The sequence below is a fragment of the Phasianus colchicus genome, chromosome 2, assembly GCF_987193195.1.
Source record: "Phasianus colchicus chromosome 2, bPhaCol1.hap1.1, whole genome shotgun sequence".
In the NCBI taxonomy this organism is placed as follows: Eukaryota; Metazoa; Chordata; class Aves; order Galliformes; family Phasianidae; genus Phasianus; species Phasianus colchicus.
Window position 1 is genome coordinate 88,118,605 of NC_143437.1, and position 22,805 is coordinate 88,141,409.

Below are 22,805 nucleotides of genomic sequence, written 5' to 3' on the forward strand. Positions count from 1 at the left end.
AGAGCACCCGCCCCGCAGGGCGCACCACGCCCACCGCGCCTCTCCCGCCCGGAGCGCACCGCGCCGCACCGCCCGCCGGGAAGCGCGATCCTCGCGGGCCGCCGCTCCGACCAACCCCCCGCGCGGAGGAGCGGGGGCTGCCGGGAGCTGTAGTGCCGCGCGGCGGCCATCCCGAGGGAGGCTCCGTCTCCGCTGGATGGCGCCAGTTCCGGCCCGCCGTGCGGGGCTGCGGGCTTCGGCCCGGCCTGGAGCGCGGCGGTGCCCGCAGAGCGCGGAGCCGTCGCCTTGCCATGCGTAAGTACCGCCGGGTGTAAGCACCGCGCGGTGCTGGGGGACGGGCCCGGGCCGGGCGGTGCGGTCAGGCGGCTGTTACGGGTGAGAGCGGTCGGTACCGGGGCTGTACGTGCGCCTTTACGCGTGGCCTCCCCTTGTCCGTACCCGCAGCCCGAGTGCTTTTAGGAGCGGAGGAGCTGCGCGGTTTGCTCGGGGACGGGAGCCGCTGCAGCCGGCGGGGACGTGGCGGCCGCTGCGGGACGGGGCTCGGCCGCCAGGCCCGGGAGGAGAGAGCCGCCCCGGGGCCGCCAGGCGCAGCGCCAGCCTCGTGTTGTGGGGCGGCGGGGCGAGCTGCTCGGATACGCGGCGTGCCCGGGGCAGGCGGCACAGCACGCGGCGCGCCGAGCTGCGGAGGTGCTGTGGTCGGCGAGACGCCTGCAACCCGTCTGGTGATGGCTTTTTGCTAGCGCGTCCGGCTGCTCTGCCTGGGCGCGTCTCTCCTCGTTCAGGAACGAAGCCCCGTCGTTGGGCTGCGTGTGTGTGCTTGTGGGATGGCATAGGGATGTCTTAAAGCAGAAGTCACTTTTAAATCAGTACGTAGAGCTCCAGCTGGCTTCAGTAAGTGTCACGCACGCCTGTGGAAGTTTAACGCTTGCTTTTCAGGTGTTTTTTTTTTTAATTATTATTCTGTTTAACAAGTAAATTATCAGTCTCAGTATAGGTTTGCGTGGCCTGGGTGCCCAGACCTTCTGTAGCCCATCCACAGCCTTTTAAACCAGTATCTTTCTAAATGAGTGACCAGCGAGCCGAGGGAACAGCATGGGACTGTGCTGAGGGAGGGGCAGGTGGGGGTTAGGGACAGGTTTTGCACCAGACAGCAGTGGGCATGGAACAGGCTGCCTGGGGCTGTGGTCACGGCCCCGAGCTGGGGGAGTTCAGGGAGTGTTTGGACAGTGCTCACGTGCATTGGGTTTGAATTTTTGGGTGGTCCTGTGTGGAGCCAGGAGCTGGACTTCATGGTCATTGTGTGTCCCTTGCAGTCTGGAGTATTCTGTGAGGCTGTGATTCCCATGTGCATTTCACCACAGGGATTCACAAGGCAGTCACTGCCCAAGTCTCTGGGATTTGAACTCTGTGCTTTGCTTTAAATTGAAAGAAAGGCATGTGAACCGAAGCAGACACGCACAGAGCTATTGCAGTGGTTGGGTGTGGGATCAGTCACTCGAGGTCTATGCATTAGTTCTCCACATGGCCTTTTGTGCCCGCACAGTGCCAGGCATGGGGCAGTGGGCACACAGCCATGCCGTGCCATGCATGCATGGTGTCAGCACCATATGCCCTCCATGTTGGTCACTGAATTTCACCATGGGGATGGCGGAGAGCCAAGCCAGCTGGGGGCTGTGTTGTGGTGGCCACACATCACCAGACCACCTGCAGCCCCTGCACTGCTCCCCCCGTTTGAAGCCCTCATCCTTACGGGGCTCTGTGCCTGGGGCCACCACCCGCCCTCTGTCTGCCCTTCCTGCATGGGCTGTGGGGGACATGGCACCAACCTAGTGTGGCCCTTGGGTGTGCCCCACGTTTGGGTTTTCTGAGTGAGGAGAAATGGTGGTGGGGTGTGAGTAGTACCATGAGGGGAGCAGGCTGGGGGTGGTGTGTCGAGGTGCTGCACTGGGCGGCCTGGGAGATGGTGGGGTCACTGTCCCTGGAGGTGTTCAAGAACTGTGTGGATGTGGCACTGAGGGACATGGTTAGTGGGCATGGTGGGGATGGGCTGGAGGTTAGACTAGTGGTCTTATGGGTCTTATCCAACCTTAATGATTCCATGCTTACCCCTAATGCACCAGTGGTGTTTCAGTCCATCTGTTGTTTTGGTCATGTTTGGCAGCAGAGCTGGAGTATCTAAGTGAGCTTCTTACAGGCTCAATGAAAGTCAGTGGCTGTGAAAGGCAGAGGCTTAAAGGAGTATCCCCAGTGTGGAGAAGGGCTGGGAACCAGGGCTGCTGATGCTGGAGTAACCAGAGCTGTTCACGTGGATGCTGAGTGAACGTGGCCTGAACGCGCGTTTATGCTATGCTGGTGTTGTCAGCAGTTTTCTGGGCCACTTTGGCACTTTTGTGCTTGTTTGTTCCTGTATTAGTGGGACTGATAGGCTTAGATAACTGAAAACAAAGAATCTTAGCAACATCCTGCAAATACGAAAGTTGTGGCTCTGCACTGATACTGGATACAGAGTATGGGGGGACCCACAGACCCATATCCCAGGAAGGGGGGAAGGGGGCGGGGAGATGGGCCTAAAAACAAAACAGAGGCAGTAAACTAAGGGAAAAAACTAATTTGCTAAGTATAATAGCGGAATGCAAGATAACACAATATAATGCAATATAACTGGAATTGAAGCTAATAAATCAAATAAAATGAGAGAGAGAGTGTCCAAAACCGAAGGCCTTACTCTAATGTTGAAGGCAATACAGCCTTCCACAATACAGGGTTCACACATGCGGAGACAAGTAGTAAAAGAGTGGGACAGTCTCCTGACTCAGGAGCAGTTTTATCTTTCCCTCTAAACAAAAAACAGAACAAAACAGAAAAGCAAAGTCTTCTGGGAGGTGTAGTTCTTCTCTTCTGAGAACCAGGTACCCAGAAATATCAACAGTGCACAGAACTGTAGCATTAACTCTGTAACTCCCAGTGCGATTCATGATGCTATGATATGGAATACCAGTAACAGAAATCATAAAACCATGGCAGGTGTGCAACCTGAAAACTAGCCAAAAAGAAACTGGTATTCTAAAGAGCTATCATGACAGACTCTGTGCTCTTTGGTACAGTACAAAATGTGGGACTGGGTCTCCATCTAAATCTGCTCAGTCGTGGTTCCCCAAGGCAGTGTGTGGAGAGAAGCTGCTCCTGCTGCAGGGCAGCTCCTTCCACCTGCTCTGCACACTCCTCAGTGTCAAAGGCAGGAACACAGAATCATGGAATTATTAAGGTTGGAAAAGACCTCTAAGATCGTGTAATCCAACCATCAACCTGTCACCACTCTGCTCACTGAACTAAGTCCCTCAGTGCCTCATTTACCTTTCCCTTGGAAACCTTCATCAGGCTTCGTTGCCATTCTTGAAGATGCTCTAGGTTGAAGCAGATTGCTTTTCTCATACATGACGTGTAAAATTGGCCAAAGGTGTGTTGTCATTGTATTTCTTAAATTTGTGCTTGGTTGTTCCTGTTTTAGTGGGACTGATAGGCTTAGATAACTGAAAACAAAGTATCTTAGCAATATCCTGCAAATACAGAGTTGTGGCTCTGCACTAATACTGGTTACAGAGTTCAAATAATGTAATCCTTTTACAGTAGTCATTTGGCTTTGTGAAATAAGGCAAGATTTTGGAATGCAGGCTTCAAAAGGCGGAAGTCACATGGCAGGAATTTTGCTATCTTCTGAGAGCTGGAGAAAAAAGAAAGCAGGACCAGACTCGATGATAGCAGAATCACAGAATGGCCAGGGTTGGAAAGGACCTCACGGATCATGAATCTCCAACCCCCCTGCCACAAGCAGGGCTACCAACCTCCTCATTTAATGCTAAACCAGGTTGCCCAGGGCCCCATCCAACCTGGCCTTGAACACCTCCAGGGACGGGGCATCCACAACCTCCCTGGGCAGCCTGTTCCAGCACCTTCCCACTCTCTCTGTATAAAGACTTCTGTAGCAAAATAATTCTGTTTTATTCCAAATAATCAACATAGATTGCACTTGTTCTAAAGTAATGTAAAGTTTAGGAAATGTTTGTAGCAGTTAGATTAAATAAGAGAATACAGACTATCTTTCATTATGGATGATGTTTCCACTGCTAGAGACAGATCCATTCTTAGGAGTGCTGTACTGAAATGCATTTGGCATTATCTGATGCGAGTGTAATGTTTTATAACATAAGCTGTGAGGCTTCATTTTCTGTTTTCATTACTAGTATGTGCCCTCAGGGCTGCTTACAAGCTTTCCATAAGGGGCCTTTAGCTTTAGTGAGCGAGTGGATTTGGGGAACAGTTACACCCAGACAAAAGCTGTCTGCTTCTGGTGGGGAACCGAGGCAGGTATTTGATTATAGATAGCTTCCAAGGGCTGTTTCTTTGAGGAGAGAATGGGGTCTGCAAGTGAGCAATCTTGGAAGAGTACAGAAATCAAGTGGATTATGTTCTGTGCTTTCAGACCAAAGGCTAAGTCTTGAAAACATGATTCCTGCAACTGTTGACACTGTCCTGAGTGCTCTGTATTTATGCTGCCACAGAAAGAACTGGTTACAGTCGGAGAAGAAACACTAAGGACTCAAATGCGCTTGCAGCTAAAGTATCCTCATCATGAATAGGTACACAACTATCAGACAGCTTGGTGATGGGACCTACGGCTCTGTCCTCCTAGGGAGAAGCATTGAATCTGGGGAGCTAATAGCCATTAAAAAGTAAGTATTTTCCTTTGTTACCTAATGCTGGATGGTCCCAGTTTTTCTGTGATCTGCATCACCTGGTCGTGCACTGGCTCGAGCTCTCCAGATGCTATATGACACGTGTGCTTGCAGCTGAGCTCCATATGCTTCCTCAAAACAATTCCTTATATCCTCCCCAGCTCCAGCAGAAAATAAAAGGCTGAAATACATAGATATATTATAATAATGCTCAGCTACTATGTGCTGTCAGATGCACGTGTATTATTTAGACTGTTCTGCATTGCTGCTTTGGGAATCTGCACTCTCTTCCCTGCTGCATACATGGGACATACATTTCATGGCTTAATTCCCAGTATCTTGTTAATACTGCAGCAGTAAAGAAAATGAGATGTAATATGTCAATTAACTTTTTATTCTATTAATTATTAGTAGTTTCAGCTTATGTTTTTTCTTAACAGTCTTGGAGAAATCTGCTTGATTTTTCTCATTTTTTTCTCTGCTGCTTTGGTTATGACCTCAGTTTGTAAAAGACTTATTTGTCCTGGTTGTGGTAAGAGGCATTGTGCTGCAGTCACTTTCCTGAAATACCAGCCTTGACCCAGGGATGTACTTGTCAAAAGAGCTTTCAGTACAATGTTGTTTTGTATGAATAGTCAATGGTTGGCTTCAGCAAATTCTCAGTGCTGAGAATGTTTTACCTGCACCAAACCTTGCCAGAAACACTTTTGATTTTCATTTTGCTGCATGGTAGAAACTCAAATATTTCAGAACATACCAGAAAACAGTAGTTTGTTCTCTTACATTTGAATACCAACCCATTACTAAGAGCAGAATTGTGAACTGGTGTGTGGCAGGACAAGATGTTAATTGCAAGAACACTGCTTACACAAACCAAAATGTAAAGTTCTTCAAGAAATGAAGACCATGTCAGTATATTTAAAATATCCTGAGAACTGATTTCAAACTGGAAAATCACTGCAATAATAAGAAGTATTCTTATTATAACAATTTTTATTGAATTCTTATTGAATTCTTCAGTCCCTCTGAAATCCAGATTCAAGGCAGTTATGTTGCTAAGTATAATCTATGCTTCTGAAAGTATTGTTACATGAAAGAGCTGATTCACGATCAAAATGTTTGAACACGTAAGACCATACTTTACACATTAATACTTTGCACAGCTGTATTCTGGATTAGGATAGAAAAGATCTGTTTGAGGTTTGTTCCTGTTGAAGCAAAGTTGCTTGTGAGCTTGAAAGGAAAGGCAAAATTGGAAAAGCAGTTGGCATGGCAGAGGAAACTAGCAGTGGACACTGAAAAATAAGGAAATAAGGGGAAATTATATGTATAAAAATTACAAAGAAATCAAAATATAGAGGAGAAGAACAAATAGAATATGATGAAATCGGAAAGCCCATGCCATGATCTAACTTGATTTTCAGTAGATCTGTCTCAAAACTTAGTCTGACTCAATCATGACTTGTTACCCTTGTTCTTTTTACCATTATATTCTTCTCCACCAGATTGTATACTGGAAAGAAAAATGATATATTCCAACTTGCTGAAGGCTCTCACATCTCTGCAAAAGGATACATATGCAAAATAGGGCATCCCATATGATACTATCGCTTTAAAATTCTACTAGAATGTACTTTGTCTAAAAATCCAAAATTTTTTTTGACAAAGGAGATGACACCTTATATTTGGATGGTGGATTTGAATTCCTGAGCTGTAATGAGACTTCTAGATCTAAGACTTTAGCTGATGTCGACCACATATTAATTGTTTTTCCCTCTACTGTTCTAGAATGAAGAGAAAGTTTTATTCCTGGGAGGAATGCATGAATCTTCGTGAAGTTAAGGTACTTGCTTCATTCAATGACTGACTTATATTAAAAGATCCCTGACACATTTTTGGGTAACAACAAATTATTTCTTCCTCTTTCAGCAAAAAGCCTCCCACAAAATTGCTGTGGAAGTTGTTGCTACAGTTCTGTTTCTTGCCTCTTTGCGTTTGAGTGGGGTGACAGTAATGTTATGAAAGTACTGCAGTTTTAAGAAAAAATGCATAACATTGTGCAGAGTTGCTTCCAGTGAGAGTTGTAAGTGTGTGAGATAGCTTTCTTATCATAAAACCTGGAGTTGGTGGTGTGTTTTGTGGAGCTAGACAACACCTGGTCTTCACTCAGCTGTAACCTTTGTATATGCAGCTGCTTTTGTCTGGGTAATTGGTTTGGAGATAGTCATGTAGTGTGAAATTCTGATGCTAGCAAAGCAGTAAGGGTATGTTTTTAAGGTCTCCTTTAATTTCTAGGCTTTGCAAACATACCTTGGTCACTCTTCCAGTATGATGCATTTTCTTCTAGTACAACTGTGTTGCTACTGCAAGAATGAATGTCCAACAAAAAATCTAGAAAGAGAGGATGAAGAACCAACAATGATTTCCAGGGTTATACTTAGTCCTGAGTCTAACTTGACTGTCATCAGTGCAAGTGATGCAAATTCTGCCAGTGGGAAGCTACATATAGAGAAAATACCATTGTTTTGGTACCTACTGTGCTGCCAAACAGCTGGCTTATGGATGACCAGCTGTGCATTATACTGATGTGTGTATACACTTCAGGTAACAATATTTGAAAACTTGGTCTTTGGTCTCATAGCTGTCTGATTTAAATGTTAAAGTTTTGAAGCTAAGTCTCTTGCATCAGTGAAATTATCTTCTTGTTTCTGTTTGAGTAAGACCCTTGTAAAATCCTGTTTGTGTTTTCTGCTTCCAGTCTTTGAAGAAACTAAACCATGCCAATGTAGTAAAGCTGAAAGAAGTTATCAGGGAAAATGATCATCTCTATTTTGTGTTTGAGTACATGAAGGAAAATCTTTATCAGTTAATGAAAGAAAGGTATGTAAAAACATCACCTGTTCTTAATTACTTGTGTGATGTGCTCATTCAGCTTACTTTTAATGCCTCTGCTGTTTTTCAGAGGAGTTTGGATCTTTTGCTTATGCTTAGTTCGCTATGACTCAAGTCTTTGTGATACAGCAGGAGCTATGTCTTTCCCCTTTGAGCATATCTCAGGCAGTTTAAGGAGAGCTTCCCGTGTCTCTTCTCAGATTAGCCTGATAGATAAATTGGATACTCTTTTGAAAATTAGAAGCTGAAGACTTTTAATGTCCCTCAGACTGAAGAGGCATTGAACTTCTGATTTTTAGATAAGTACTCTAGCTGGCAATGCTTTTGTATTAGAGACAGGTACTTCCTACCCTTCTGATTTGGTTTTCTCAAATAAATGAATAATAAGTGATTGAAATAGTAACTGTGAAAGGTCTAATTGTGGATTGCTTCTAGGAATCCCCTTTCCCCCTTTCCCCCTTTCCCCCTTTCCCCCTTTCCCCCTTTCCCCCTTTCCCCCTTTCCCCCTTTCCCCCTTTCCCCCTTTCCCCCTTTCCCCCTTTCCCCCTTTCCCCCTTTCCCCCTTTCCCCCTTTCCCCCTTTCCCCCTTTCCCCCTTTCCCCCTTTCCCCCTTTCCCCCTTTCCCCCTTTCCCCCTTTCCCCCTTTCCCCCTTTCCCCCTTTCCCCCTTTCCCCCTTTCCCCCTTTCCCCCTTTCCCCCTTTCCCCCTTTCCCCCTTTCCCCCTTTCCCCCTTTCCCCCTTTCCCCCTTTCCCCCTTTCCCCCTTTCCCCCTTTCCCCCTTTCCCCCTTTCCCCCTTTCCCCCTTTCCCCCTTTCCCCCTTTCCCCCTTTCCCCCTTTCCCCCTTTCCCCCTTTCCCCCTTTCCCCCTTTCCCCCTTTCCCCCTTTCCCCCTTTCCCCCTTTCCCCCTTTCCCCCTTTCCCCCTTTCCCCCTTTCCCCCTTTCCCCCTTTCCCCCTTTCCCCCTTTCCCCCTTTCCCCCTTTCCCCCTTTCCCCCTTTCCCCCTTTCCCCCTTTCCCCCTTTCCCCCTTTCCCCCTTTCCCCCTTTCCCCCTTTCCCCCTTTCCCCCTTTCCCCCTTTCCCCCTTTCCCCCTGCAATTTTGTCTGACATATTCAGGAGATTCACTATTTTGTCTGTCAGTTTTCTCAGAAAAATCTTCTACATCTTTGGTAAAGTCTTAATTTTACCCTTTAGACCATAATAGAATCCTCCAGAGGACAGTCTGGGGGTAAAATAACTTTCTGCTTTGAATCATTCTGAAGAAGCCATTTTTGTTCTGTGGACTTAAGAATAAGCCAGCAAGAGAGCTTATTATCATTATACTATATCTCTGTGAATATTTCATGAATACTTAATAAAATACCTTTTTAAAGGTAGAAATACTTACTGTGCATGCACAGGTATGGAACAGCTTTCACTAAATTGTGCACATAGATATAGGTGCTGGTCTTTAATTACATGAAATAACAAAGCTTGAGAAAATAATTCTAGTGCTTAAGATACAGACCAGTGATCTCTAGGCATTATCACAGAAATTCATAGAAATGCTGAATATAGACTACCTCCTTTATGAAAACCAAAAAGACAGATGTCTGTGAAAGTATGCAGCACACCACGTTCTTTTTGGTTTAGTTAGCTCTCAGACTGGTTAGATATCTCATTCGTAAAGATTCTGATTCTTCTGATTGAAGATTTATTTTCTTAAATCTTTGAGTTACTATTTCTGTGTAAAGGGACTGTAGAGGATTTTTCTTTCTGTTGTAATTTGAAAAAATAAGAAAGCCTGAAAAGTTGGCTGTAGGAGCAGATCTCACTTCCCAAATATGTGATGATCATTCTTTAGAGGAAGGAAGCTCAGGAAATTCAGTAAGGCCCAGACCATCTTCTTTCACTCTTATGGCCAATTTTTTTCCCCTCCCCTTCCTCCCAAACCATCTGTACAATGTTTCCTGATGTGCAGAGGCAGCTGATACAGAGCTGCTTAATCTTAATTTTCTGTTGGTGAAAGGGTCCATCATTAAACTGTCTGCTATGGCTGATCTAGGCTAAATATCATGAGAAGAGCCTCTTGTTTTCACTGGTAGCAGATTGTGAACATGCCATGCAAGTTTTCATGGAGCAGTAAACTACCATAGAGTGCTTAGAGTGTACCTAGGAGTTTTACTGTTATTATTACCTTTTCTCTTTGAAGCATAAGTTAATATGTAAACTTAATAATTAACATTTATTTCCTCTTTTTTTTCTTTTTGTCCTATAGAAACAAATTGTTTCCTGAGGCTACAGTTAGGAATATTATGTATCAGATCCTGCAAGGGCTTGCATTTATCCATAAACATGGTAAGCTATATTTTAGCTGTAAATACTTTGAGTTAGAATGAGATAACCTCTGTGTAAGGTTTTTGTTTGTTTCAGTGACTACAAATACATTACTAACTTTCATTAAAGGGAGTGATCAGAAGAGTGCTCTCTTACTGCTCTCTTCAAATACCTGAGAAGTGCTTACAGCGAGAGCAGGGTTGGTCTCTTCTCACTGGTGACAGGTGACAGGATGAGGGGAAATGCCCTCAAATAGTGCCAGGGAGGCTTAGGTTGGATATCAGGAAAAACTTCTTTGTTTGTTTCTGGTTGTTAAGCACTGGAATAGGCTCCCAGGGCGGTGGTTGAGTCACCATCCCTGGATGTGTTTAAAAACCATTTGGATGTGGTGCTCAGGGCCATGATTTAGCAGAGGGTTGTTAGAGTTAGGGTAGTATGGTTAGGTTGTGGTTGGACTTGATGATCTTTGACATCTTTTCCAATCTATGATTCTGTGAAAGGCACTAAAATAGAAATTTGTGTTACAGAAAATGGAGGGCAGGTATCCATATTTTACAGCTGCCTGATGTTGCATTTAGGAGGTTTGCTTAGTTTCTTTTCTATAGATTTCCACATTCTGTAGTGGGCAGCTAGCAGCCTTCTAGAACTTGTCTGATGTTAATGGCCGTAGTCCTCATAGATTTAGAGGTCACCTGAGATTGAGAATAAAGGATATCTTACTGTTTATTATTTGCTGAATGCAGAGAGCTCTATAAAAAGAAAAAAATATACTGATATCTGTTGCCTGATAGGTTGATGAGTATCAGTGCTTGCAGACTATTAAGAAGTTCTCAGATGGGGAAAAAAAAAGGCTTCAAAGTACAAAAATCAACTCCAATTTCTATTGTTTAAAAAAGCTTTGAAGTAAAAAGTTTTAATCACTTCCTTGCACACTTTCCATCATAATTAGAATAAAGCTAACATTAAAATAGTGTTTGTTATTTTTTTAAAGGAAGAGTCACCTGAAAGGGAATTACCTGACTGAATGCTCAGAATTCTTATAGAATAGTTGATTAGTTCTTCATAAACTGTTGAACAGTCATTATACTAACTGGCTTTCATGGGCATTGAAGACGTTCAGCTCTTTGTGGTGCTATTCAAACTTCAGCAGTAAGAATTGAAACGGTGTGGGTGGAAAATAAAGGTGAGAGCTGGGTGTGGCATTGCAATGCACGTCAATATTTCATTTGAATTTTAGGATTCTTTCACAGAGACTTAAAACCCGAAAACCTCCTTTGCATGGGACCAGAACTTGTGAAAATAGCAGACTTTGGCTTAGCCCGAGAAATCCGATCTAGACCTCCTTACACCGATTATGTATCCACAAGGTGGTAAGTGCAAGTATTTCTTGATGTTGTGGGAATCTGCAGGTCTTAAAACGAAGCTCGTAAATAAGCAGTGTAACATTTCTGCAGAATGTAATACCGCTCTTGATTCATCCTCTTGGTGAAACTTTTTTTTAAGCTGAGCATAATTCAAAAAGCTTCAGGTGGTGCAAGGAGGTTTGCAGATAGCACCAGAAAAGGAACTGAGGGGGATCTGATGACACAGGTGGGATGTGGTAGGAATGCTGCATGTCAGGAAGACATAAGAGAACTTAATGGGCTTATATAGTTTTTTTTTAATTCTTTTTTCTAGGAAAAAAAAAGGAATATAGGAACTTTTTAAGTCATGTTTGCTGTTAACTGGAAAGAACAAAAAGCTGAATGATTTTGTATACGACTGCTCTTGAATTGTGCTGATGGTTGTGATTTGTTTCTCTCTTTTCCTCTCTCAGGTACAGGGCTCCTGAAGTCCTTCTGAGATCCACCAGCTATAGCTCCCCAATAGATATTTGGGCTGTTGGTTGTATAATGGCAGAAGTTTACACACTGAGGCCTCTCTTCCCAGGCGCCAGTGAAATTGATACAATATTCAAAATTTGCCAAGTTTTGGGGACACCAAAGAAGGTAGGTACAGTAACATTCCACTCTGCAATACTGATCTACGATACATAATAATTTTACTTGACTTTACACTTACTGCATAAGCATGATGTAGTTTTACTGTAAAAACTGATGTATAGAGGAGAAGTAGACTCCTGAATAGCAAACAAAGTCATTAGACTGTGGTTCATCTTGACATTGAAATTTCATTGTTTCTTGCATTTCAAGCTATGCTTTAAGAGAATAAAAAAATCATAGTGAACTCCTATGTCCTGTTCACATTTGTGCCTTTGACATGGTCAAACATAAAGTCCTTACTTCCCACTAGAGCTTTGAGGTGAAAATGTTTAGTGAAACCTTCAAAATGTTTTAGCTGGCCACAGAATGGCTGGTTGCAGCCTGTAACTGATTGGAGAATATATGCTAGTGCTTTTAGGCGCTATGATATTTTACACTTGAATTGTCTTTGTTTTTGGAAATTTCATTCTCCCAGAATGACTGGCCTGAAGGCTACCAGCTTTCATCCTCCATGAATTTTCGCTGGCCTCAGTGTGTACCTAACAACTTAAAAACCCTCATACCTAATGCTAGCAGTGAGGCAGTGCAACTGATGAGAGACATGCTGCAGTGGGACCCCAAAAAGCGGCCAACAGCTAGCCAGGTTTGATTTTTTCTTTCTCATTTCTGCATATGACTCTTCTTTCCATTGCAAGTCACTATGTAAAGGCAGATACTCAGCAGTTGCTCAAGAATGCAGTTCTTGGAAGAGAAAAGAGCAGAAGCCAAGAACAGTTTCCAAGACAAAAAGGAGTAATTAAAAGGAAGTTATTAATCTGTTGCATGCAGCACCAGCTGCATAAGGTGTGTCCTCGATGATCAAATATGTGAGTGCTATGTATGTACACCTAAATGAAGTATAACCCAGCCACAGTGAATTATAGAGTGAAGGCTGGATGTGTGGCTGAAGGCTGTGATGCTGTACTTTCATTGCTGTTGATAGGTGTCGCAGAATCACAGAGTGGCTGAGGTTGGCAGGGGCCTCTTGATCTGTCTGCTCCAACCTTCCTGCTCAGCAGGGCCACCCAGAGCAGGTTGCATATACCATGTTCATACAGCTTTTGGTTGTCTCCAAGGATGGAGACTCCTCCATAACTTCTCTGTACCAGTGCTCAGTCACTCTCACAGTAAAGTATTTCCTGGTGCTCAAATAGGAGCACCTGCTGTTTTCTACTCCTGAAAAAGGGAAATAAAATTTATGCTGTCGCATAGAGCAAAGGTAAGTTAGAAACTATGGATTCCTAAATTGGCTCCTAACATCTTCATTATGTTTTAGGCACTTCGATATCCATACTTCCAGGTTGGACATGCTCTAGGCCTTCAGGAGCTGACGAGACCAAAGGAACTCCATGATAAATCATCTCTGCATATTAAACCTGTCCCTCCAGCACAACCTCCTTCAAAATCCCATGCCCGCATTTCTTCACGGCCGTTTCAGCAAAGCCAGACTTCTCAACATTTGGTCTATCCATGTAAGACAGACAATTCTGGGGCTGATCACAGTAAATATTTACAGGAGGACAAGTCGAACCAGGTTCTTCTGCCTGCAATTCACAATAAGGTTCCTCAGCAGGTAAAGGTTCATCTAGCATATCGATTTTCCTTAATGATGTTTGGTTTTTTTCTTGTTCTCTTGCATAAGTGCAAAAAGTATAGGAAATGGGGAAAAAACAGCAGCAATAACTTCCTGTCATAAACTGGAGGTTAGTATGTTGAAATCATAATCTAATTCTGATTGCTGCAAAACAAGCAAGTTGATTTCTCATTTCAAAGCATTTTATGTTCCCCTTTGTGGAGTAGGGTATTTGAAGGATGATTTTTACATGGCTGAAATGATCTACAGGAGTCAGAATATTAATGGCTTTGATTCCATAGAAAAAAGTATTGAACTGAATGTTATTGAATTGAGATGGTGAGCTGTTACCTTAGCCCATTTAAGTCTTCCAGATTACATGACCAGGACAGCTAGTCTGTTCAAGCTTCTGTACTGGCCATGGAAGACAACTGGTTCTTCTTTCAGAATAAGAACCTGCCATTTCTTGTGTTTAAAGAAGACTGGTTAGGTGACTGAAGAAGGGTAAATGCCTCTTGCAAGCAGTTGGTCTTTAAGGCTGTCTGTACTGGCTATGTACTGATTTGCACAAAGTTCAATTGTACAAATGCAGTTAAGTGATTGATGAGACACAATTTTTTACCTGCACGCTGCCACAAGTGAAATATATTTTATAACTTTGTAGGTTCGGGTTTGTGAAAACATGAATGTAATTGTGGTTTGGTACTCCCAAAATGGATCAAGAAATAAAAATCAAGAGTGAGCTAGTTCTTCTGAAGCTGTATAGCAAAAGATAAGTAGAATTGGAAATGAGACCTAAGAAATTTATTCTTCTGTCAGTGTAAAATATTATAGTGTAGGATAAAATGGAGAAGATAAGTAGTGATGTCTACAGGCTACAGATTGTGTTCTTAGCAAGCTTAATGAAGGCCAGATTTTGGCTACAGCTCTGCTACCAATCCTGTCCTTTAAGACAGGAAAAAAGATGTTTTGGTCTTATCACCTGGTTCATGTTGTAAGTGTGTGCAGTCCTGTTTTGTCTTGTTTTCCAATCACTGTAATAGAAAGCATCTACTGGGACTGAGAACATAAATAGTGAACTTAAACCAAAAGCTAGGCGAAGGTGGGGACATCTTGCTAGGCCAGTGAAGAATGCTGAAGAGTGGGATGACTTGGAAGACCTTGATTTCAGCTCTTCTGTCACGAGGATTGACTTGAAAAACAAAAAAAGGCAGAATGATGAAACTACTTGTAGGTAAGTTGGGTTTTGTTGTATTTGAACTTATTTCCTTACATTTCACATCATTTTTCATTCTTCTTTTTTTTTCCCCAGTAATGTTGCTCTTTATGCTTTCTATGGATCTAGAAACATATATCCATGCCAGTCAAGGATATGCAGTTTTCCTATCTGTTACTTTGTTATGGCTTCTTGTTGAATGCTGACCTTTCAATTATAACCACTTCTTTCATGGACAGTGCATGTCTCTAAGCAATTCCTTGCTCATTTTTCCCTGCTGAAAATAATGCCTAATGTAAATATTTCCAGGTTGATCTTTTAATGCATGCTTTCTGTTTGCCATGTGAACCACTTCAATGTATTTCACACATATTTTGCATTACTCTAAGCTGTATTTTCCATGGATTAGAAGCAGAAGAGAAAAACTAATTAAGTGAGATATAAAAACAGATGAAGCCATTTATAAGGGAGCTACAAGTGCAGGTTCCCTGTTGTCGGTGTGTTTATGCTGTAGCAAGCACAGTGAGGGAATGATTCCTGGAGATGAGATGGAAGAGAGAAAGCCAAGTGTGGATAAACATATGCTATAAGTTTTGGACTAAGCGTAGCAATTTTTGGGTTATAGATTTGAAAGCATTTTGGACCTGAAGCCTTTGGATGCAGTTGGCTCTGGCAGCAGTGCACCATCCCATGCTATCTTCCCACGGCAGGACACCCCAACACTGCAAGTTTCTGCAGCAAAGCAGCACTACCTGAGACATTCTAGGTATCTACCCGGTTAGTAAAAAAAATACTCATTTCTTTTTCCTCCTGTGATTCCAACAGCAGTATGAAATAGTCATGAATACATTATTCTTTATCCTTTGAGTTTGTGGAGTTGGGGATGTGCTTAAAGAAAGGAGAGGAGGAGCTTTCTTGCTTACGCAGGTGGCTATAATGCAAACTGCATTCTAGCAGTCTAGCAACTGGGATGAATCCTGTTTATGTGAAGGGGATGTTGGCATTTTTTCCTCCTGCCAGATGCTCTTTTATATTTCAAAGTGTATTAGAAAATGTCTAATAATGTGCCAGGCTATTCCCTGTTTCCCTAATAAGAATAAGGCTGGTCTTCTAGACTGGAAAAAATAGTGCCCTGAACTTGCCTCATGGATATGTAATACCATGAACAAGGGAAACTTGCTGATAATGGGAATATGCTTTGCCATAGCTTGAATTTTATAGAATCCAAATCCTGCATTCCAGTAGAGCAGCCTCCGGTTATACTGAGACTAGTGCTGAAATAGGGTAAAATACAGGACTGGGGATTGTGACTGCCTGTAATTAAAATGAACTGAATATAAATATGTCCCGTTTCATAATTTCTGTTTACAAAGGCAGTATCAGCTGTTCCTTAACTTATAGAATGAATACTCCAAAGTTGATGAAGGAGAAGAGCCTGTGATGTAAGACTTGGTCTTTTTTCCTGGAAAAACAAAAAAAAAAAAGATGGTGTGTGACTTCACCATTTCAGACACTTTCAAATTGTCTCATTTAAATAGAGTTTGGTAGCTAAAAGTTCTGTTATCAAAGGAGGTAATAAAATCCATTAATCCCAAGCCTGCTTTAGCTTTACTGTAAACCGTGGGCATATCCTTGCATGTTGGATACCCTGCTTACACCTTACAGTCTGTGTATTGAACACAAATAACACGTGATGTATGAATTCTACTGCAAACTGTTTGCAAACGCAGTGGTTTCAGTAGATACATCAGAGAAGAGCACCATACTTTGAGAGACATTACCTACCTTTATTTAGACCCAAGGTATCTTGTCAGGCTGTATAATGTTGTGTTTGGTGTGAAGCACAGAATTTGTGGCCTTGATGGTAAGGACCCTGCATTGGCATAGACAGCCATTGACACTAGTGGGACTTTTTACACAAGTATAATTTCAGGAGGTGGGCTTGTGGCCTCTCATAAAGTATGAGAGGATGGGAAGTAAGCCAGAGGCATGGTAGGGTGAAAAGGTTTTGGCTGAGTTCACTGAACTTAATAGTTATTTCACAGTTGTGTATCAGATGGAATGTGTGCAAGTCTGTGTAATATGAGATTTTCAGCATGGTAATTGTTACTTTTTTTGTAATAGGAGTAAACACAAGAAATAGCATGGTCTCCACTTCAAGCAAGGAGTCTGTTCCGTGTAATCCCTGGCCCAGTTCTGGTTTGCCTGGGAAAGCTTCAGTTTTGGGAGGAAGTATTAACAGGATAAATTCAGGTATGATGGTCCCACAATTCCACATAGCTGTTTTGGGGTCACCCATTTCTAGTACATTGCCATCTCCAAAGATACATGCTACTGTGCCTATTCCTTTTATTAAGCCTGGTAAATGAGCTAAATGGCTGAATGTAAATGGCTAAACTACATGAGAACCTTATTATATATATGTATATATATATATAGCCAGGCTCCTTCCTGGCTCCTCTACCGCTTTTTGACTTTTTTTTTGCTAGCTTCATAGGATGTCATTAGGTTTTCCCCTTCTCATTACCATCATTTCCCACAATATGTTTTGCCACTGCTTTGCTGCTCTATTGTGTTACAGGAATGTGTGTTGTGGATCTGTCCATGCTGACTACTTTAGCATACAGCTGTAGTATAACTCTAGATTATTTTATTTATAACTGTTTTCTTCCAAAAGGAACAAAGCTTATCCAAAAGGTCAGGCAAGTCTGTTTTCTCTTATATTAGGGACAAGTTTGGTGATGAGTTTCCAAATTTGGTACATGAGTCTATCCCAGTTTATAGGGATAAACACAGGCATATAAAGGATCTGCAGACTTTCAGTGTCTTTGGCAAAGTTTTTGTTTCCATCAGTCCCTGTTCAGCTTTCATCTCAAATATGGCCCATCACTTCACACCTATGTTACCTGTGCAGATGTATTGCATTGGTTCCTTGCTTTTTCTTTCAGGTCCTATAGGATCAAGTGGTCTACCTGGTGGTTATATCCCTTCATTTCTGAAGAAGGAAGTAGGCTCTGCTGGGCAGAGGGTTCAGTTAGCACCAATTGCAGATCCATCTTCAAGTAAGTGTGGTACCACCATCCTCTTAGTTCCTTGCTCATTGCTTTGGTTATTCTGTATATGCAGCATTATGTTATAGATTGGTGCTTTCCTTTGTAATTATTTGAGTGACTGGAACTACTACTCGTAGCCTAGCAGAACTTCATATAGAGAAGGGTTATTTTTATTTAGTTTATGAATTATGTGTTTTAACCACAGCTGTTAACCAGTAAGCACATTGCAGTGGAACCTAGAGTCTGATGTGAGAGCTGGCACAGAATTCACACTTACCAATCCAAGGTTTAGGTGCTCCTTGTATAATAGGGTTTTAAGGTTTGGGTCACACATGTTGTTTCACATCAGCAAATCCTCGATTAACCTTAACCTCTTGGAGTTTTCTTCCTCCCTTAGATTATGCTGCTCTGAAGTCAGCAAGACCCCATCTTGGACGCCCCCCATTCAATTCACCTTCCAAAAGCACCCCTGGGGTAATGCCACTCCCACCCCCAGCTCAGCCAGTCCACGGCCGCGTTGACTGGTCTGCAAAGTACGGAGCTCACCGGTGACTCGTGGAAATGCTCTCCCAACAGCACCAATTTCCCACATGGTGACTGACACATGACAGTTTTCTACTGTTTTATAGACTTGTAAATTTAAAAGAAACAAATCTTCTACGGTTGAGACCTTCCTGAAGGTTACTTTAGGTTTGTTTTTTAACTTTTATTTGTATTAATTTCAATGCAATCTTGTACTTTTTTTTTTTGTATGAAATTTTGTTATATAATTGGGTCCAATTATTTTCATAAATCTGATACCTTTTGTATATATGGCTTAGGGATCTTGGCATTTTTATATGATAAATTTTTATAACAAACTTTTTTAAATTGTAACTTTTCCTTTATTGGATTCAACATTTTTATAAAAATGAGTTTAACAAAAAATAAAGCAAAGTGGTGCAATATTGTGTTGGAAGAGAAGAGCAAGGAAGGGGCATTCATTAGATGTTTTCTAAAGCTTATGTGCTAAGTGAGATTGTTTAATTTCAGTGATGCCATGTCTTGATGCCACACTGCTGCTGCTGTGTACTCATCTGCTTTGTATATCAAAGGAATGAGTGAGCAGCAGTCTAACCTCTCCTTTACAGTGGCTCCTTTACAGCCACTGAGAGACTGCTGGAAGTCCCAAGTCAGTGGGAAGCTTTTCTTTGTTGTATTTATTATTTTAATTCTACAAGGCTTTTGTTGGACTGCTGTCCAGCTTTCCGTTCCCATTCTTTTGTTTTTATCAAATCTGGGTAATCTTCTCCTTTTGTAAAGGATAATCAGTAGATTTCCTTTCTGACACTGCTTGATTGTCCTGCTTCAAAATTACCTCTTGGTGTTGTTCACTATCAAATAGAATGTGGACCTACCTCTCTTAAATTTGCTTAAATGTTTCCTAATGAATAATGAGGAGAAACATCGGGTTCTGTTTTTGCTGTTGTCGGGAAGAGAAGATCCAAATACATATTTAAGGCAGTATTGAGAATGACAAAGCTGGTTTCATAGTGAAAAAGTATTAGTGAAATGCTGGCAGCAGTGTATAAGGAAACAGTATCTATGCATTTGATTTAATTTTTGTAACTGTTTTAAATGACTTTTGGGGGGAAAAATGTAAATTTGGAACAAATGAATATGTTCAAGCTTCAGTTCTTCATTTCAGTGTCTTCATTTGTGATGTGAAGAGTATATCAGTTGCTGTAAATTAGGCCCCCAGACTGTGCTGGGTGAAAATGAGGCTTGATGTCAGACTGCTAAAAACCATTCAGTTTGAAGGAGAAAATGAACGAGCAGGTTCTAGACAAAGGAAAGTTGTTTCTGCACTGGAAAGGAGCGCCAGCATTCAGCTATCAGCAAATGGTTCATTTTGATCATAGTATTTGGCTGTTCCTTCACCTCCTTCCACAGAAGATTAGTCCTGTAGATGAGACAATTACAGTGCTGTGGGAGGACATCTTTTATAGCTGCATTTTGGACGAGCACCTTCAAAGCTGAAATGTACATATCTTCCCACAGAACTGTACAGAAATGGTCAGCTTTAGGGAAACCTCATCTGAGCTCATTTTATGAATGGCTCGGGCTGAAATTTTTGAGAGCTGGTCTGAAGGGATCAGAGCAGGTGTGGTTCTTGGCATCCGGCTGCTTGGAAGCAGAGAAATGTGCCAGTGGGCCTGCCCCATGAGGAGCACCTGCCGTGGGCTGGAGGCTGGTAACACGCCCTGGCCTTCTCAACTCTTTCCATGAGAACACATAGGACTCAGGAAACTGCTCCCCAGAATAAGCTGCTGGCTCAGTGCTGTGGGGAACCAGGAGGGACTCTGGTCACTGTTGGCTTTTGCTGACTGAATCCATAGCGAGTCCACAAGGCAAAAAGGACCAGAAGTGTCTATGCATTAAAAAAGCATGTGCATAAGACTTGCACAGCTATGCCAGGCACTTGTTCTTAACAAGTGCTAACAGCAAACTGTACGTAACTGCTTCCGTAGCAGCAGTGTTAATGCGTAGCAATGACCATTCCAATTCTATACCACATGCTGATGTTGTGTTTGGGTAAGTGGAGAGGGAAATATGTATATTTGTGTCAGAAACTGGAAAGATAGTTGTTTCTTTTGGTGGAAATAAATATCCGTATTTATGTCTAGATATCATTTAATTTATTTTTTTCGTTGAATAATCAGTTTAAGGGGAAATAGCCTGAACCTGTCCTAAGTATCCCTAGACCTATGTAGGCAGTTTATGTAGTCTGTTCCACACATAGGATTCCTACGAATGGAAGCACGAGATGAGTCATGAGAGCATGCTGCTGAGGATTGGGCTCATCCTACCTACCCACACGTGCCTGAGCTTCTTCCAAAGCAGAGAGGAGTGAGAATCTCCTCTCAAGAAATGCAGCTTACTGAGGACTCCCCTGGAGATGCCCAGGGCTCTCCCTGTTAATGATGGGGACCACTCTACATGCTCAAAGTGATACAGGATGAATATGGATTTGGCCTGTGTATATCTGAACCCTCTCAGTCCAGCCCTGTTTTCTTGCATACGATGTTCAGTCTTGGTCAGTCCAGCAAAAGTATTAGAAAAATGTAGTACTTTTTTTTTTCCTTTTGCCACAACTCCTCCTTTCCTGAATAAAAGCCTATATTTTGTGGGGAAAAAAGCTAATAATCTTGACATTCAGAATGACGTCTGCTACTTTTAGCTTAGTGAGGTGGGAAAACTGCAAAATGTTGGTATATTGACAGCACTCTTGTAGCCTCAAGCAAAGAATGTTGGGGATGTTCTTTTTCAGTAAGGATTAACCTGACTGAGCAATGTGCAGTGCTGTCTGAGTGCGGTGTAGAGGGAGAAGTTGTCAGCCTGTTGGTTATACTGAGAGCTGGACAAGCAGCATAGCAGAGAATTTATCATGTGTAGCTTCCTACTTTGTGTTGTAATATTTAGCAGCATCGTTATGCGAATCGTTGTTGGAATTCTGCTGTTTGTTTGTTCTCAGCCTTAAGCATAACGTGTAGAAATGACTGCTGGGAATAAAGGAGCGTGCCAGCGGCCTCATTCACCTCTGCCATCCAGATCTTCTTAAGTTTTGTGACAGTGCCACAATATTAGCCACAAAGCCACAGTTCCTGTGGTGTTTCAGTATCTGGTAAGGCTGTTGGTGCCAATGGGATATTTCATGAAGGAGAACGGTTTCAAACTTAGATGAAGAGCATGGAATTGTTAAGTATGATTGTAAAGAAATAATGGTTCTTGTTTATTCAGTGTTTTTGTTCTAGAAGGTTATAAATGTTTGTTCCGTTCCTTCTCTGTCAAGTCTCCTGCCCAGAATAAAGTTACTCTTGAAGAAACACTGACTGATGAGAGTCCTTATGTTGTGCTGAGTTTTAATAACAATGCTTTGGTTTGGCTGCTTTATGGTTACTTAACAAGCTTTCCATTCAGTGCCCTCTCTGGTGGGTGCTGCCTCTGTACCCGTGCTCTTTCTGCAAGTTCCTTGGCCGTATGATGTGAGTCTAAGCACGTGGTTTCTGCCACGTTCTGTAAGCTTTGAATCTAATATGTTAGTCTTTGGATGTCAAATCTGAAATTAACTAAAGTGTGGGAGTAGAAGGGAGGGTCAGGCTGGATATCAGGAGAAGGTTCTTCACCAGAAGGCGGTGGGCATGGCCCTGAGCTGCTGGAGTACAAGGAGCGTTTGGACAGCACTCACAGGCTGGGTTTGGATTAGGGGTGTTCCTGTGTGGAGCCAGAAATTGGACTTGATAGTCCTTGTGGGTGCCTTCCAACTCGGGATATTCTCTGATGCCACGAGAGAAATACATCACACCCTGAAAGAAGGACATAACTTGATCTCTCTGTGTTGTGTCAGCTCCTCCCATTTCTCCCACTCCTTTCCAGGCAGTAGAAGCTGGTTGGTAACTTTCAACCCCAACTATTTTCCTGCAATTTCAGTGGCTTGGAATTGATTGTACAGGGGAAGAACCGGATGTGAGATCAAGAAATGAGACCTGCATGCAGAAGTGTGACAGTTCCAGACTGTGGTGCGTGCAAAAGAGAAGGAAGGAGCTCAGAGATTTGGGGGGGCAGCAGTGGGAGAGTAAATGAGCAGAGCAAGTCGTTCCCCCTGCTGGGACCGAATAGGGAAAAGAAGAGGTACAAAGAGATTGAACAACGCCTGGTATGCGTGGTGCCGGGCACAAAACAATGGCAGACTGCCCCATGCAGTGCCTCACTTGGATGTGTCTGCAGTCTTGGAAGCTTGACTACCCTACGTTCTCCTACAAATGGACCTTGAGCTTGTTTGGAGGTTCTAGCAGGGGAGCGCAGCTACCGTATACCCTTGACCGATGAACGGTACCGTCTCTATCGGGGAAGGTCGTCCTCTTCGACCGAGCGCGCAGCTTCGGGAGGGACGCACATGGAGCGGTGAGGGAGGAAGGGGACACCCGCCTAGCCAGCCAGATCAGCCGAATCAACCCTGGCG

At 42.9% G+C, this 22,805-nt stretch overlaps 1 protein-coding gene across 3 annotated transcripts; it reads left to right on the forward strand.

Annotated features, from left to right (window-relative positions):
- Window positions 1-130: 130 nt before the first annotated feature.
- On the forward strand, window positions 131-22,802 carry CILK1 (ciliogenesis associated kinase 1). Of its 3 annotated transcripts, none has more exons than XM_031610749.2 (14): window positions 131-294; window positions 4,481-4,730; window positions 6,522-6,576; window positions 7,492-7,613; window positions 9,882-9,961; window positions 11,178-11,310; window positions 11,757-11,928; window positions 12,398-12,565; window positions 13,238-13,534; window positions 14,578-14,768; window positions 15,376-15,527; window positions 16,875-17,003; window positions 17,699-17,812; window positions 18,201-22,802. In XM_031610749.2, the coding sequence occupies exons 2-14, from the start codon at window positions 4,630-4,632 to the stop codon at window positions 18,353-18,355; spliced, it is 1,869 nt and encodes a 622-aa protein (XP_031466609.1). In that variant the 5' UTR covers window positions 131-294; window positions 4,481-4,629; the 3' UTR covers window positions 18,356-22,802. The 3 variants fall into 3 exon arrangements, with proteins under 3 accessions (XP_031466609.1, XP_031466610.1, XP_089992402.1); XM_031610750.2 differs by having other exon boundaries at window positions 4,560-4,730; XM_090136276.1 differs by lacking the exons at window positions 131-294; window positions 4,481-4,730; window positions 6,522-6,576 and adding an exon at window positions 6,645-6,816.
- The last annotated feature ends 3 nt before the right edge of the window (window positions 22,803-22,805 follow it).